Source organism: Bos javanicus, chromosome 9 (assembly GCF_032452875.1).
Source record: "Bos javanicus breed banteng chromosome 9, ARS-OSU_banteng_1.0, whole genome shotgun sequence".
Taxonomy (NCBI): domain Eukaryota; kingdom Metazoa; phylum Chordata; class Mammalia; order Artiodactyla; family Bovidae; genus Bos; species Bos javanicus.
In genome coordinates this window covers 84,582,560-84,601,199 of record NC_083876.1, presented here as the reverse complement: position 1 = coordinate 84,601,199, position 18,640 = coordinate 84,582,560, and the positions used below count along the sequence as shown (strand labels likewise).

The 18,640-nt window shown below is 36.1% G+C and overlaps 1 protein-coding gene across 6 annotated transcripts in view; it reads right to left on the bottom strand.

The window, feature by feature from the left end:
- STXBP5 (syntaxin binding protein 5) overlaps nt 1-18,640 on the bottom strand; it is a 158,648-nt gene that overhangs the window by 14,636 nt on the left and 125,372 nt on the right. For all 6 annotated transcript variants that reach the window (XM_061428241.1, XM_061428243.1, XM_061428244.1 and 3 more), the window contains 4 exons: nt 11,342-11,392; nt 6,303-6,542; nt 4,831-5,200; nt 4,357-4,522 (listed from right to left, as the gene is read on the bottom strand). In XM_061428241.1, the coding sequence (XP_061284225.1) occupies nt 4,357-4,522; nt 4,831-5,200; nt 6,303-6,542; nt 11,342-11,392 (827 nt within the window). The remainder of the gene's footprint in view (nt 1-4,356; nt 4,523-4,830; nt 5,201-6,302; nt 6,543-11,341; nt 11,393-18,640) is intronic.

Genomic DNA, 18,640 nt, shown 5'->3' with positions numbered 1-18,640 from the left:
CATCTGCTGATGGGACACTTAGGTTCTTCCATATCTTGGCTACTCTAAGAATGGCTATCATCAAAAAGTCCACAAATAACAAATGCTGGTAAGGATGTGGAGGGAGGGAAACTGCTGATGGGAATTTAGCACACAGCTGGTAGGAATGTGAACTGGTGCAGCACTATGGAAAACTGCATGGACGTTCTCCAAAAAACTAGAACTACCTTACGATCCAGCAATTCCACTCCGGGGTATACAGCTGAAGAAAATGAAAACACCAATATTCACGGCACTGTCTCAACACTAAGTATTACGTCAGGTGCAGATTTTCCTAGATGCCTTTTAAGTTCCCATTTATACCTTGTGTGACTTTTCTTTAATCAGGAATGGATGTTGAATTTTGTCAACTGCTTTTGTTTTTTAAATTTACTAATGTGAATTCCATAGATTGATTTATAAATGTGAAGTCAACTCTACATTCCTGGGATAAATCCTATTTGGTTATGATGAATTATCATGACCAGAATTATCCATCTGATATACTGTTAGGTTCAACTTGCTAAAATTTTGCTTAGAATCTTAACATCTATATTTGTAAAGAATATTGATTTATATGTAATTTTCTTTACTCTAAAATCACTGGTTTTGGTAACATGTTCTATGAACATACCATTAACAAGTTAGGAAACATTTCCCCTCTTTAACTTTTGAGAGATTTAAATAGAACTGGTACCATTTCTTCCTGAAATGTTGATAGAATTCACAAATGAGGCCACTGAGGCCTCAATTGTCTTTGTCCACGGTTTCTAACTTCAATTTCCCTATAGAATTCTCTGGGTTATCTATTTTTTTTCTTGAGTGAACTTTGGTAATATGTGTCTCACACCACATGTGCCCATTTCCTAAGTTTTTTAATTTACTGGCCTAAAGCTGTTCATAGTATTTTCTTATTATCCATTTTAAGTAGCATTTGTAGAATCTACAGAAGTCACTTCTCTCATTCTTGATATACTTCTCTCTTCACAATCAGTCTGGCTTGAGATCAATTTTATTGGTTTCAGAGATCAAGTTTTTACTCATCTCACACGCTAGTAAAGTAATGCTCAAAATTCTCCAAGCCAGGCTTCAGCAATATGTGAATCGTGAACTTCCTGACGTTCAAGCTGGTTTTAGAAAAGGCAAGGGAATCAGAGATCAAATTGCCAACATCCGCTGGATCATGGAAAAAGCAAGAGAGTCCCAGAAAAACATCTATTTCTGCTTTATCAACTATGCCAAAGCCTTTGACTGTGTGGATCACAATAAACTGTGGAAAATTCTGAAAGAGATGGGAAAAGCAGACCACCTGACCAGCCTCTTGAGAAACCTATATGCAGGTCAGGAAGCAACAGTTAGAACTGGACATGGAATAACAGACTGGTTCCAAATAGGAAAAGGAGTACGTCAAGGCTGTATACTGTCACCCTGCTTATTTAACTTCTATGCAGAGTACATCATGAGAAACGCTGGGCTGGAAGAAGCACAGGCTGGAATCAAGACTGCCGGGAGAAATATCAATAACCTCAGATATGCAGATGACACCACCCTTATGGCAGAAAGTGAAGAGGAACTAAAAAGCCTCTTGATGAAAGTGAAAGAGGAGAGTGAAAAAGTTGGCTTAAAGCTCAACATTCAGAAAACGAAGATCATGGCATCCGGTCCCATCACTTCATGGGAAATAGAAGGGGAAACAGTGGAAACAGTGTCAGACTTTATTTTTGGGGCTCCAAATTCACTGCAGATAGTGATTGCAGCCATGAAATTAAAAGACACTTACTCCTTGGAAGGAAAGTTATGACCAACCTAGATAGCATATTCAAAAGCAGAGACATTACTTTGCCAACAAAGGTCTGTCTAGTCAAGGCTATGGTTTTTCCAGTGGTCATGTATGGATGTAAGAGTTGGACTGTGAAGAAGGCTGAGCACCGAAGAATTGATGCTTTTTTTTTTTTTAATTAAAAAAAATTTTTTTTTTAATTTTATTTTATTTTTAAACTTTACAATATTGTATTAGTTTTGCTAAATATCGAAATGATGCTTTTGAACTTCGGTGTTGGAGAAGACTCTTGAGAGTCCCTTGGACTGCAAGGAGATCCAAGCAGTCCATTCTAAAGGAGATCAGTTCTGGGTGTTCTTTGGAAGGAATGATGCTAAAGCTGAAACTCTAGTACTTTGGCCACCTCATGTGAAGAGTCGACTCATTGGAAAAGACTCTGATGCTGGGAGGGATTGGGGGCAGGAGGAGAAAGGGACGACAGAGGATGAGATGGCTGGATGGTATCACCGACTCGATGGACGTGAGTTTGAGTGAACTCCGGGAGTTGGTGATGGACAGGGAGACCTGGCGTGCTGCGATTCATGGGGTCGCAGAGTTGGACATGACTGAGCGACTGAACTGACGTTTTCTGTCTCATTGATTTCCACTTGGATATTTACTATTTTCTTGGGACTTCCTTGGGACGTCTGTCTACAATGAGGGAGACCGGATTCGATCTCTGGGTTGGGAAGATCCCCTGGAGAAGGAAATGGCAATCTACTCCAGTACTATTGCCTGGAAAATCCCATGGACAGAGGAGCTTGGTAGGCTACAGTCCATGGGGTTGCAAAGAGTCAGACATGACTGAGCGACTTCACTTTCACTTTCTTCTGTTTACTTTGGGTTTAACTTGCTCTTCTTTTTCAGTTTCTTAAGGTGGAAGCTGAAGTCACTGATTTGATGACAACTTCTTTTCGCAGAGTCAGACATGACAGAGCATACATGTCATATCTTTTCGAATACAGATGTTTTAGTGCCATAAATTTTTCAAGTATAAACACTCAATTGTTTTTCTCCATTGCCATGCTTTCAAGTTAATCTTTTCTTTTCTAATGTCTAATCTGATGTTAATTCCATCCAGTATATTTTTCATCTCTAACACTGCAGATTTTCATCTCTAGAAGTTCAATTTTGGTCTTTATATCTTCTATGTTCCTACTTAACTTTTAAGTATACATGCTTAGGCGCTCAGTTGTGTCCAACTCTTTGTAACCCCATGGACTAGAGCCTAGCAGGCTCCTCTGTCCCTGGGGATTCTCCAGGCAAGAATACTGGAATGGGTTGCCATGCCCTCCTCCAGGGGATCTTTCCAATCCAGGGATTGAACCCAGGTCTCCTGCACTGCAGGTGGATTCCTGAGCCACCAGGGAAGCCCAAGAATACTGGAGTAGACAGCCTATTCCTTCTCCAGGGGCTCTCTCTGACCCAGAAATCGAACTGGGGTCTCCTGCATTGCAGGTGGATTCTTTATCAGTTGAGCTACCAGAATACAGTTCTAATTGTAATACAGTTATAACTGTAATTTTGTTTCACTCTCAAGGTTTATAATATCAGGAGTATGTTTCTAGTATAGAAATAATACTACTAACATGTGAGAGCACGTACTTTCTACTGAGCACTGTGCTAGTAAGAACTTTATGTGTACTGTCTCCTTTAATTTATAACAGATCCTATGACATTAGATATTGTTTTTATCCTCATTTTAAATATAATGAAGTTCAGACATACTAACTTGTCTAAGTTCACATAATTGTGTTACTAGCAAAGCTAGGACTTAAATTCATTCTTCTTGACTCCAAAGCTCATATTCTAAAAATAAGTCACAAATTTAAATATATAAACCAGTAAAATATGGCTAATTAACTAAAAACTTTCACACTGAAGTTCCTTTAGATAATGGTTTCTCTAAATATCAATGAATATTTTAGCTCTAATATTTAAAGAGCACTTTTATTTAAAAAGTTCAAGCTAAACTGATCATTTCTAATAAATATACAAGCACATAAAGCACTCAATACTTTTAAAAGACACAGTTTTATAAAGATTTTGTAATCTCTCACAAATAGATCAACAAAAATATTTAGAGGAAAATTATCAAATCTTATTTTTTCTGATAATGTGTATATATCCTTTGAATACAGAGTATATGAGAAGGAATGACACAATTTGTCCTAAAATAGATATAATTATTTTCACATCAACATATGCCTTTAAAAAGGATTTTTCTTTTGTTTCTATATAATAGATATTTATTCTGTGTGGAGAGTGGCATAAAACGGATGTAGTATTTTGTATTTCTTTGACATCACTGGCGAGAAAAAATATGAATTGATGAGATGGAGTCCCTTTTATAACAGGAATCTGATGAAGACACTTTATTACCAGTATCAAAGCATATGCTCTCAAGTTCTCAAGAAAAGCTTTGAATTTTCTCATGGAGTAGAACGGATGGACAATGTAAGGGACCTTAGAAAATATTTTACCTCTGAAGAAATGCTAGTGATAGTTTTGTTACTTACCTGAAGATTCTCACAGGTTTCTTGACTGTAAGTGAGTCTCTGGATTTCTGTAGGTGAGACAAGATACAAGGCTTGTCCGTTGTTGGTGAAGCAGAACGTTCTGGCTATCCGCATGTTGGTAAGGGGCAAGTAATACACATCCAGCAGAGGCCTTAAGCTCGGCAAACTTGAGAATACAATGGAGACTTATTAACAGACAGGAAGGCTTTAGTCTTGAACAAATACTACAGGAAGTAAAAATGGCAGGGACCTTCTAAACCTCATGATTAAGTGTACCTGAGCGGGAGATAAAACTGATTTCTTTTCCTCATGTACTTGTTTACTAGCAACTGAATGAAAATAAATTCTCTGTGTATATGACTGTAAGCAAATTAAAAGCACTTCTCCAAATACAATTCTGCAATATTATGTTCTGACGGGAGGAAATGCTATATTTGTGTTTAAAACACAAACAAACAAACAAAAGCCTCTTACCTAAAAGTCATGATGTGTCCATTGGCACAGAAGCAGGCAAGGCAGATGCTGTTACTTAACGATACAATGTCTCCACGAAGCACAAATGAGGTCTCTGTGATGTTCTGCTTGTAAGCACAGTTCTGGCTTGGCAATGAGATCACTTTTGCTTGCTTTTCAGAACATATTACTGCATACTGGTTTTCACTGATTTCCTGAGAAGACGAGGGCGATACAGAGACAGGCCTTCTTTTCTTCAATTTCTCTTTTTCATCCTTTTCTTCAGGGACATTGTGTTCTTTCCAGGGTTCGTGTGCAGGTGGCACTAAGCAGCCTGTGGAATCCAGGAACGCCATTCTCAGGATCGCCCCTTTTAACCGCAATATAGTACCTAAAATTGTAATTTCAGTAAACAAAAAGTATTTTAGTCCAGACAGTAAATACGTTTATTCCAACTCTGACACACACTAGACACTCAAAAATATGCAGAATATATACTGAACCAAAATTGTATACTGGCTCGCTGACAGGATTCAAACCTCAAGCATGGTATCTCAATCTGGAAAAAGATCTCAATAAGTGTTACCAAACTGATAAATGCTGGGATGTCTAGAACTAGGTCTCACACCCACACCTGCCGAGTGTACTGTCGTTGAGTGTAAGCAGAGGGCACCTAGGGCTGCAAGGTCCAATGTGGCCGCCCAGCGCCTAGCCACGTGAACTGCGGCTCGACCACACTGTGGCCCGCTGTAAGAGTGAAACACAGGCTGGATGTGAAGGCTTAGCACAGTGAAATTATAATAAAATAACTCAATAAAATTAAAATACTGATTAATGCTACAATGATTTAGTGCTTTGCACAGACTGGGCTAAATGAAATTTGTTATACTAAAATTAATTTCACTTTTTTCTTTTACATTTTAATATGGCTATTAGAAAATTTAAAATACTACATGTACAATATATGAACAAAGAATATACTAGAAAGCAAAATCATGCTTTTCTTCCACTCATTTTTAATACAGGAAGAGTATAAATTTTTTCTTCTTAAAATTTTTTGTTAAATTACCTTTTCTAATTCTTCAGAGAAGAAATACGATCTTAAGACTTCACACTTAAGAGATTAAAAATAGCTAAGTGTACAAGATTTTAAAAACTTTTCAGTTTTTTCCCTACATATGTACCATCCTTTTGCTTACAGAACATACTATTTCAAGGTATCCTAGAATGAGACAGACAATAGTATTTTATTTTCTATGTAGTAATCATTTTAGACATGATCCTAACGTTTAAAAAAATGCAAAACTTGAATGGCTGTATAAGTAAATGATATTCTGGAATCTTAATCCATGTATTCCTTCAATTAAAAGCAAAAGACTGTAACTATCTCCATTCAGAATTCTTAGACTGATTCAAAGATGAAAAGCAAAGGCTTCTATTAAATTATAGTAAAGCAAACTTTCAAGGGTAGTCCAGCAGCAGAGCATACATACCACTCGGAGACACAATCACTGGCTGAAGAAGTCTTTGCTCTCCTCCCGGGGGAAGGTTCAGTGCTATGACAAGCACTGTTCCCAGTGTAGTACCAACCCACAAACACGGGGAAGGGGCTGAATCTGTCTTTCGAGTAAAAGTTTCACAGAAATGAAGAGCAGAGATTGCTTCCCGGGATTCTTTATCAATGCTGGTTACACTTGAGCTCCGTGATCGGCTGAAGGAATTATCTTTTATGTCTGAAATGATTTCAAATGTTGTGAGATTACTCAAGTTATAAAATAATCATGTTTTTAGTTTGGTAAGAGAGTGAAAGTCACTCAGTTGTGTCTGACTCTTTGCGACCCCATTGACCATATGGTACATGGAATTCTCCGGGTCAGAATACGTTCCAACCCAGGGATTGAACCCAAGTCTCCCGCATTGCAGGTGGATTGTTTACCATCTGAACCACCAGGAAGTCCATTTAGTTTGTTTTAAATTTTATCAAATAGTTAATCTGCAAAAAGAGAAAAATCTAAAGCATATTTAATTTTCACTGAAAAGAAAAACAATGTACTTTTATGTTAACAATTTTGCCCATTGCTCATACATAAAACAAAGGGAAAAATCCACACTTGTGAGAACTGAGCTGGGGGCAGCCAGGGGGTTTTTGGATGCATGATCTCTGCAGCTTCGGTGTAGCTCTCTGCTGATATCTTGGCTGCTTTTCCAACTTTAGTCATTACTACCTTTTCTCATGGAGAAGGAAATGGCAACCACTCCAGTATTCCTGCCTGGAGAATCCCATGGACAGAGGAGCCTGGCAGGCTACAGTCCTTGGGGTCGCAAGAGTTGGATACGACTTAGCGACTAAACCACCACCACCACCACCACCTTTTCTCATGTGCTGCCTCTTCCTTTGGTATAATATAGTTCACGATTAGGCAGTACTAGCAAAGTGGGTATTTTCAATTTCCTAGATTAAAAAAATGCATTTATAAGTACTCTGATTCTACCTTCAAATTTACTGTATGATGGACTTTTTTCTTCAAATCTGTCCATATGAAAGCCTTAATCCATAAAAATTTAGCTTTTATTTTTCTTAAATGCTATTTTAACTGGAATCTACATTCAACTCAGGCATTTTTCATTAACCTGGACAATTAGCACCTGGCTCATTCTTAACTCGATCCCAGGTATATTCAGGGATACTTATAAATTCTACTAATAAACCCTCTCTTGTCTACAGTTACCTTCTTCTCTGTGACCAATCTTAAGTTTGTTTCAAGCTCTGGCCTCTTTTCTCTTGGAATGCATTTCCAAATGCTTCATGAAATTTTTTCCCGTTATGGCTCACTATGCAAAATCAAAACACACCATTTCCCCAAGTCTCTAAATTCTTCTAATGGTACTATTTATATTGACAACAACCCCATTCTCCTCGGGAATAACATTTGACATGAGTCGCATTTTTGGTTCTTCCCTTTCACTTTAACTGTATGTCTCTGATGGGATGACAAGTCCTGCATTATTCTAATATTTCTATCTTCTTCTTTCCATTACCGATCAAGTTCCACGACCCTATGTTCAGGCCTTTATCACCATTCATCTATAATTCCCAAGAGACCGCCCCACCTTCACTCTGTCATTGTTCGATCACAACTCAAATTTTACAAAGTACACTTTTAATTCTATCACCTCTACCTTAAAAATCCACAGTGATTCCTTTTATAGTTTCACTCAGGTTTATAAAATTGTCCACAAAACATCTTCAGCCTACCATCCTGGCCCCTTCTGCCAGTGCTGCCCTGCTTCAGTTCACTGTGGGAAGTAAACCAAGCTATTCAGTGTTTTCCATACATACTTGGCACTTGCCTATGCTCTTCCTTCTGACTTCCTTCCTTCCTTGCCTTTTCTCTACCTACCCAGATGGTGTTTATTCTCCATCTCAGGTACTGTCATCCTCATGAAGTTTATCCCGATTGCTAAAACCATCTATAGTTTTTCTCTTTTGAATCTTGAGAGCTTTTTATCTCCCCCATGGCACTAATAGCACATTTGTTCTGTACTTATTTCTGACTTGTCTTGGGCCTTGTTCTAATGTGACTGAAAATTTCCTGAGAACAAGGGCTTTCGACTCCCTGCAGAATTTAGCGAAGTGCCTTGCATATGAAAGCAGTAAACTGATACTTGCTGAAGACAGACCCACAGTTCAAAGTTTCTAGAGCAAGGTGTTTCTGCGACACCACTGGGAGATATTAAACTTTCCAGTAGCTTCTACTGTTCACATCTAGTAAGTCATTCCTCAAATTGTATGTTTTCAATGCTACTGTGAAAGAAATGACTTCATAATATTGTGAAAAATGAAAAACATGTTCAAGTCTTCTAAACTGTATTTCATGAATTAAAAAAGGTATTACTGAATCCTATGTACACCTCCACAAAAGCTTCTTATGGTCAAATTTAGATTCATAAGTTAAAAAAAAAATTCTCCCCCCAAATAATTATATACAACATAATTTTGATTATAGTTAGCCTTGAAAACAATAAAGCCACTAGTTATGACAGCAGCATAGATTATTTTTAACTACAGTTTCTAAAAATGCTCTTCTTTTGCCTGAGATTGTGCATCCTGTTACAGATTATGACACAGGAGAAAAGAACTAGTTAATATAAATAAAACAACCTTCAAAAGCGACAGCTCACTATTGGATAAGTGTAATATGGTAGTGATGCCAAATCTTAACTCTTCAGATTTCCACAGTTATTACAGTAAATTAATAGAAATTCAAAATTTATTTTCTTTTGATTAAAATATTTGTTATTTTAATAAAACAGACACATACAAGGTGAACACACATACTGACCTATATTATCAGTTGGGACTTAGTGATATAAATGTAAATCAGTGATATAAGAAAACCTGATATTGTAAATTTCAATAAAAATTAAGCTGCATAAAAGCTTTTTACTGTTATCTATTAAGAATTACAATAGGTGATTCACAACAATCTATAATTCAAATGTTAATTCATAGGCCAACAAAACATTTTCATTTAATAGACTAATTTAATGATATAAAGTTTATAAACTACAACTGCATTTTTATTATATGACTTCTCTATAAAAATTAGGTTATCAAAGAAACTCTTATAGCTAGATCAATATGGGAAAATGAACTGAATCAGAATCAACTTTGAACTTACAGAACTAAGTCGCTTATCTTACGTGTGGAACTGTTTGAAAACAAGTTAGAATCTTAGCAGTTCAGGAGCTGTAACCACCACCACACGGCAACACTGGGCCGTTTGCACCTACTGATGACACTTGTTTTTCCCCAGTGGCTCTCAGAAAGTGAAAGTCGCTCAGTCATCAGGCTCTTTGCGACCCCATGGACTATAGTCCATGAAATTCTCTAGGCCAGAATACTGGAGTGGGTAGCCTTTCCCTTCTCCAGGGGATCTACCCAACCCGGAGATCGAACCCATGTCTCCAGCGTTATGGGTGGACTCTTTACCAGCTGAGCCACACGGGAAGCCTCTGCCCAGTGTAAAATAATTACCAGTTAAGAATCTCTACCAAAAGATAGTTCAGTAGCATGATGACCTTAAAGGGAAATTATTTAGGCCATATAGGTATTGTTTCAATGCATGTATTAAATGAAGTTGCAATTAGCTTAGGGCATTGAAATACATGGGCACACAGTAAAAGATAAGCTGAATAAAGAAAGATAAATCAATAAAAGTAAGGAGCACACACTTTGATTAAAATACTTAAATAGTACCTAAGTGTGAATATTCTTTTAAAATTAAATTGATATCATATTTTATTGATTTTTAAAAAGTACTCCTACATGTGTTTTCTCAGATTTGTAGATACTAAGTGACACAAAATCAGTGTCACAAAACTTAAACTAATAGTATTTAATGTTACTGAAATTCTGGGACTCTCACAGACTGAAGACAACTCTGGATACTCTTGTTGGGAGGAAAAATGCATAAGGTTAGCTTCAGATACACTTGTGTTCAAACTGCATATTTCATTTTTATAGTGAAGGGAACTACCCTCTTCTCAAAACATGTTATACTACATTCTAGAACTTCTTCTGGGTCCCTTAACACCAGCGTTACTACAGGGGTCAACCATGCTACCTTTCCTATGTTCAGGAATGGAAACTCTTTCTGATGACAGTGGATGATATTATGCCTACTCGTAATAACACATTTTCTATCACAACTGAGATAAGACCTAAAATCAGTAAGGTGAAATGGACCAACATCTAAGTCTCTATTATACATAAAAAGATAGTCAAGGAATCTAGAGAATTACAAGTGAGAAGACGAGGTGGGTGAGCAAATACACAGGAGCAAGTCTAGTTTCTAAGACAAACATAGGTGAAATCATCCATATGCAGCTACTCAAATAAAAGCAGTAGACATTTCTAAAAGAAATCTGCTTTATATGCACTATGTGAAATCTTTAAATCTTCATTGAAACATCAATTTTCCCTATTCTGGAGTATCAGGAAGCTGTTTTGGAGCTGGATATAAAGCAAAAGGAATATGCTAGATATATTCACTCTGCTTTCCTAATGGATAGGTTGTATATAAAGTACTACAGAGAAACAAATATTCCCCAACTTATTATCATCAAAAAGTAATATTGATTCTTGACATGAGGTTCACTGTAATACAGAAAACCAGTCATATATTTTGAAAATATTATTCTCATAAAAATAAGTTAATAAATCATAGTGCTCAAGATGAGTTTTCAGATAGCTAATAGAAATTAATCTAAAAATCACATAAATTTTAATCTTACACTGAATTTTGTTTAGATATAAAGTATGAGAGGATTGAGTAAATAGATTATTTTGGTTTGCTTAAATTTATATTATAATATACAGATGGCATCCAAAGGCTATTATTCCTTAAACAGTCATTTTAAACTTAATTTTCAGTGAAAAGCTATTCTATGGTCATTTTAAATTTCCTGACTTTTTGTCTTCCCATTAGAGAGATTTTAACTACTGCATATTTTCATTTATTTTACTTACCTAAGTCAGGCTTTAGATCAGTAGGCAAGCTTAACTTCCTTGACATTTTTGCTGAAAAATAAAATGCACTTTTAAAGTTCTGAAGAATATCTGATTCATTCTTATTTCTATCAATTGTTCTTCAAGATAGGAGTGAATGTTTTTATTACTAAATCTAGAGACTAATTAAAATACGATTAATAATGTTATGGTTGGAAAGTAAATCTTATTTTCAGCTTTTTAAAAAGTTTGTACTTACTTGATATAATATCTTTGAGTGCTTGAAGCTCTCACTTCAAGGAAGCCTTTTAAATTCTGTTAATTATTTCTTAGGCTCGTAGGAAAGGGTTAGGCTTCTTTAAGAGAAGCAGTCATTTCTCAGAAAGATGTTGCAGATAGGGGCAACAGAGGCATAAGACTTAGTCTGCGTATGTGATACAATACAAACTTTCCAGCTCCTCATCTTCACAGCTATTGGGATCATTCTTTTTAAAGTTAGTATCTTGAATATAGGATGAACCTACGTCAAGCTGAAGTATTTGATTACATCACAAAAATATCTGGCTCATCCATTTCTTCATGTATGTTAACATCTCTATTTACATTTTAGTACAAAACAAAAACAACAACAAAAAAACAAAACCATGCTCAGTCTAGTGTATTTACAAAAATGTAAACTACAGATATTTCTATTTTGGATTATGATATTTAAAAAGTCTATGTAAAAACCTTACTGGAATTCACTTTCCATCCTCAGTTATTGCCTAAATCTACGAAGTGCTTTAAAGTTAGGAGGTGTTTTACTACATCTATTACGTTAGTGGCAGTGCATGCGTAACAGAACAGTGCTTCCTAAGTGAAATTTTGAATACACATTTGCGTGTTAATACATGAATGTGTATATGGGGTTAAATTTTGGATGGTTAGGAGATATTTAAAAAACAGACCCTGCTAGTCCATAAGGGCGCCATGTAAACAAAGAGAAATCCAGTCATAGCACATAACTTCCACATCTAAAAAAATGACAAATTCATTGTTAGGGAAGAGGCATTAGGCTAAGTGGAAAGGGATAGGGGGAAATCAGGTTTTCATTTCTAAGATTCATTAATTAGCATCCTTTCAAAAAAACCATAACAAAGTGTCAAATATATGAATCAGTCTTATCCCATTTTGACAGACTTAACCTCGGTTAAAGCATAAAAAGTAATAGAAAACTGAAAAGCCAAATGAAATCTATCATGGTTGATCTCATATAAATGGCATCTGGTCCCATCACTGCATGGCAAATATATGGGGAAACAGTGGAAACAGTGACAGACTTCAGTTTTTTGGGCTCCAAAATCACTGCAGATGGTGACTGCAGCCATGAAATTAAAAGACGCTTGCTCCTTGGAAGAAAAGCTATGACCAACCTAGATAGCATATTAAAAAGTAGAGACATTACTTTGCCAACAAAGGTCCACCTAGTCAAAGCTATGGTTTTTCCACTGGTCATGTATGGATGTAAGAGTTGGACTATAAAGAAAGCTGAGCGCCAAAGAATTTATGCTTTTGAACTGTGGTGTTGGAGAACTCTTGAGAGTCCCTTGGACTGCAAGGAGATCCGACCAGTACATCCTAAGGGAAATCAGCCCTGAATATTCATTGGAAGGACTGATGCTGAAGCTGAAACTCCAATACTTTGGCCACCTGATGCAAAGAATTGACTCATTGAAAAGACCCTGATGCTGGGAAAGATTGATGGAGGGAGGAGAAGGGGATGACAGAGGATGAGATGGTTTGATGGCATCACCGATTCAATGGACATGAGTTTGAGTAAACTCCAGGAGCTGGTGATGGACAGGGAGGCCTGGTGTGCTGCAGTCCACGTGGTTGTAAAGAGTCGGACATGAATGAGCAACTAAACTGAAGTCTACCCAACTCAAAACATTTTCTAAAATGCAACATTTAACTTTTGAAAGAAGTTAATCTTTTATTACATATCATAACTACAATGTACACAGACTGATAAATAATATTATATAGTAACTGAAGGAGAAAAACTAGCCTGGTACAGTCTAAAGATATCCTTTCACAATCAGATGTGTATGCCTCTTTAGACCTAACTACTCTGATTCAATTAAGTTATTCTATATCTTTAGGACCAGTGCTTATAAATATTGAATGTGCATATTCATCATCTGGGGAACTTGTTAAATCAGATTCTTGCACTTCTAACAGGCTCCCAGGAGATGCTGACGCTCCTGGTCTGTGGAGCATCAAGGTCCCTAGACTACAAGTAACTTAAAGATTACGAAACAAGACTAATTCATCAAATCCATACGTAGATACAGTAAGTCCACAGCAAACAATTCTTGAATAAGCTTCAAAATCTTGTTTGTAAAACATGAAATGTCAAGTATGGTGGTGAGGATTGGATTTGGAATAAGACCAGATATTACCGTGTATCTAATTCAATGAATTACTAGGTGTGTGACGTTAGGCCAACCACTTTGCCTCTCTAAACCTCAAATTTCACCTGGAAAACAGAGATGGATAATAATGCCAATTTCATAGTTTTGAAGATTATATAAGAAGACATAAGCAAAACATTAAGCGCAATATTTGACACAGTACAGAGCTGATAAACATTAGTTACTATTAATACTAAACAATTGAAATAATTTTCATAAGCTGTAAAATGTTATACAGATGAGCTATTAATATACTTGTAAACAGCCAAATATTTAATTCTACAGTAATTCAACCCCAATTCTACCCCAATTAACTAAAAAAACAAAATGGAAAACAATTTTTAGGACATACAGAATGGCATATACAACTATAAGCTCAACCTTTTTTAAGTTCATTTCAAAAAGTAAATTCAATATATATCTAATTGTAGAAAGAGAAACAATCTGAGTAACCTGTAAGATATTTTTATGAGGAAGGGGAGAGGGGAAGTGGTGGAGGGGGGAAAGATTTAATTCCTCAGCATTTCTTCTTGTATAATTTGCATTCATGTCTTCAGGATCCATAGCCCTTTCTTTTGTAGTCTCCATCTAAACTCATCTGATGAACTGATCATATTTCAGATACTGAATTTTTCCACAGTAGTATTTCAATTTTTTATAAAGTTTTAATTTTATCTGCTGATATTCTCCATCTGTTCACTCACTATGGCCATTTTCCCACTTTAGTACTTGAACATATTACAGCAGCTGCTTTAAAACTCTTGATTGCTAATTTCAACATCTAGGCCATCTTGTGGTCTGTTTCTACTGAATGATTTTTAAAATTCTTGATTATGGGTCATATTGGGTTGGCCAAAAAATTCGTTTGGATTTTCTCATAAGCACCTACAGAAACCTGAACTTTTTGGCCAACCCAATATTTCTTGTGATTTTGAATCTTTATGTCACATGCCTAGGACCTTTTGATTGAATGTGGACGTAAGTTTTGACTGAATAGTGGACAATATGTTGAAGTTGAGTATGGATTATATCATCAACCTTAACAGGTGTTGAGTTTTAGTCTGTCATGCAGTTAAATTCCTGGTGGATCCTTCTGATCATTCTTGGTTTTATTCTTTATTAGGGTGGGTCTATATCAGCTAGAACTTTGTTTTAGGGTATGGCTTTCACGCTAAGAAGTGATCCTTACTCTTAATAAGTGGCCTTTCTGGAATTTCAATAGAATGACTGAGGTGCTCAGCAAGGTTTCACTACATCTACTCCTAGCACCACATGACTTCTCATGTCACTGGGCAGCTCTCAGCCTCAGAGCAGGCGCCTGAGGTCTGGTGGTGGAGTCTTGACCAGCTCATATGTGACCCAGGCCGAAGGCAGGGACCTACACTGAACCTACACACAAGACTTCTAGGAATGCCCCTTAGCAGTTCCTTTCTCTCCGGTGCCCACCCTCACAAGTTCAAGTCACTTTAGCAGCCCAGAACTTCCATTTCTTCCTCCTTAGCTTAATGAGGCTACAATTCCACTTGAGTTCAAATCACTCTGCAGTGCAACAGCAAAGTACTCTCCAGTCAGAGAGAGGTGGGGCAGAAAGCAACTGCAGAATTTATCCAGCACTTCCTGGAGATTATATTTTTACTTCTCAGGAGTCTCAGAAGCACTTGCCAACACAGTTATCTTGTCAGTTGATTTCATCACTCTGGAAAAGAAACTTCTGTCCATGCTTTGAAGTTATCCAGCTTCCAATGAGGTCTTCAAACTGAAAACATTATCATCTGAATGAGTTCCTGGAAGGCAAACTATCTGTTTTTCTCTTCTTCATTTGTGTATTCTTCAACTCTTGCCCCTGTAACCCCATACCTTTCTTGTTTTGAAATTCTTTGTCACTCAAAGTTATAAAATAGCTCTCATTTTCTATGCCTTTGTCCACAGTAGAAACAACGAAATGACAGTAAAAAAGTTTATTAAATTTGGAGAAAACTGCAGTCAGAGATATATCTCAGCAGGCTGCTAACCCGAGTCTCTGCTCTTTTTATAAATCTGAATGAGAATATCAAGCTGGCTGGCTGAATAAGCAGTAAAGAGCTGCATTTGCTTGGAAAGAATAATGAAGTTATACTTGATCACAATAATCAAGTCTGCAATAGTGGTTTCAATACCAATGAAAGATGTGTGATGTTTAAGAAAAGCAAATCTTGAGGAAAGGGGACTGGCTAAACCATTATACTAGAGATGACAGCTCTATCATGGTTGATGCTTTTTAGTTCTTTGCAAGGAAAAGTTTCTCTGTTACAGAGATTCCTACTGTTTCTCTGAATTTAAACAGATGCTTTGTAATTTTCCTTTAGCTTCTCTACCCACTGTGTTTCACATCTTATTTTTCTAAGGACGATTCCTTAAAGGAAAACAGAACTGCAACTTCTGCTTTTTAGAATGTGGCTTTTATATTAAACAATGTACCCACAATACAAGGTAAAATGACTTTTTCTTATCACACTATGAAGAAGATGCCAAAAAAGCAAATGGATCTTTATTATCGAGAAAGGTTCAATAGTTAGAATACAGTGGCAAGATAACTTTTCTCACTGGCAGAGATCCAATGCAACTCTTTTCAAGGATAATGTTAAAATGTATGCATATAAAATAAGAGCAATAAGAACTTAAAAAAGAAAAAGACTAAAAACCAGCTTACAGGTTAGGGCAAGTGATCCCAGGGGGAAAGTGGGACCAAGAAGTAGAAACTCCTATCACACATTATTTTAATAGCTATTGGAACTAATAATATCAATTTCTACCTCCCATGCTAGAATATAAATTCTGTTAATTTGGGAGCAATTTATTTTGCAAAATACTGCATCCATGTATATGTGTCTAGCTCTTAGTATGCATGTTCATTAAACATGATAATGAAAGAAAATATAAATAAACAAAAGCTGTCATTGGAATTTTTAGAAAGAAGCTGAATTTCTTCACAAGTGAAATCAAATAAAGAGAAAAAGAGGACAAATTAAATATAAGCTTGTTAATCAAAAAGACAACTTTTGGAAATACAAGACACTTATCCATTACCTAAAATGAAGGAGAAATTTTAAAGAGATACTAACACCTGCCTGGTAAAGACCTGGCTATTACAAGCTCTCTTAATTCTTGAACTCCTAGAGCTTTTGTCTTCAATATTTTCCCCATCTTTATGTACGTTTCACAAATTCATAAAATATAACATCTAGGATATCATCATAAAAGACATCTCATAGCATTTCCTAGAGAAGGCATTAAACAAACTTAACATAGTTAAGTGCCACAGGCTGAACTGTTCCCCCAAATTGGTATGCCGAAGCCTTAAGCATCACTTAGGGCTTCAGAATGTGACCTATGTGGAGACAGGACCTTTAAAGAGGTGATTAAGTTGAAATGAGGCCACTAAGTGGGTAGATTAGTCCAATCTGATTGGCACATATAAGAAGAAATCCGGACACACAGACACACCAGGGGTGCATGTGCCTAGAAGACAGACTATGTGAAAACACAGCAAGAAAGCAGTCAAGGACAGAGGAGAAAACAAAAACACACAAAACCCAAAAACCTGTCACTCCCTTGATCTTGGAATTCTAGCCTCCAGAACCATTCTAGAGAAAGTAAATTTCTGATGTTTAAGCCACTCAGTTTGTGGTATTTTCCTATGGCAACTCTACAAAATAAATATAATAAGTAGTGACATAAGCTAGATGGCCACATTAATATTAATAGTTCTGGTCAAACAATAGTTGACAAAAATACTTCAATAATGTAACTTTAGTTTGGACTAATTTTCTTTATGTTAGGAAGCAAACAGCAAGTTATTTCTAGAAAGATCACTGTATAGCCTTTGAATGTTAAAAAAAGATGATTCTATAGAGACGCATATACAGTAAGTACTGGTATATAAGACACAGACTTTGCTGAGCAGATTTTATTATGCAATTTGACAGAAAATACAGTCAGAAACAGAATTAGAGTTTGAACATATGATATGCCCAAATCCTCAGACTTTAGTCATCCTGAAAAAGAAAAAGAAATTCATTTAGAGGAACTCTGATTTATACAGTGGTTTTAAAGTACCTGTCTGTGAAATTTAGTTCTTGGCCAAGTAAGGGTAGTATTAATATTACATAATAATCTTTTTTCCAAGTAGAAAATAATCAAGTTACCTGTAAAAGGGGTTTTATTGAATACTTGACTCATCTTCTCTTTCAAGACAAGCTTCTGTTCTTTCAATGGCCATATTGAGGATTAAATATAAAGATGAACCTCTATAGATGTAGCAGCCGCATTTTGGGATGAATATTGGGGGATATAAACTAGAAATATCAGTACTACTTTGTTTTATAATAAATTAGAATAATTTTAAAACTTAAAATTCTTAGAACAAAATAAAAAAATTAAAATTGTAAACAAAAAACAAACCTTAATTACATACATATCTTTTCAAATTCATATAGAAAATTCCAAACAAACCTCTGAGAAATTGTTTTTCAAATTGTAAACATAAATGAATTGGGAAGAGAGCACAAGAAGAGGCCACACATTATGAAAGCAGAGACATGCTGTAGTATAGGATCAAGAAACTGGGATTCTGACCTTGACTAAGTTATTACCATGTGCTATCACTTTGGATATGCATTTGACTTCTTTGAGGCTCAAATTCTTTTCTTGAAAACTAAAAGGGCTGAGTTGCTTTAAAATGTAGGATTTAATGAGTCAGTGATTTAAAATATGATTCAGAACAGATTTAAGTCTGTTAGAACACTTAAATATAAAAAAGGAGTAACTGGGACCCATGTGGTGGCAGAGTGGTAAAGAATCCATCTGCCAGTGCAGGGGATGCAAGAGA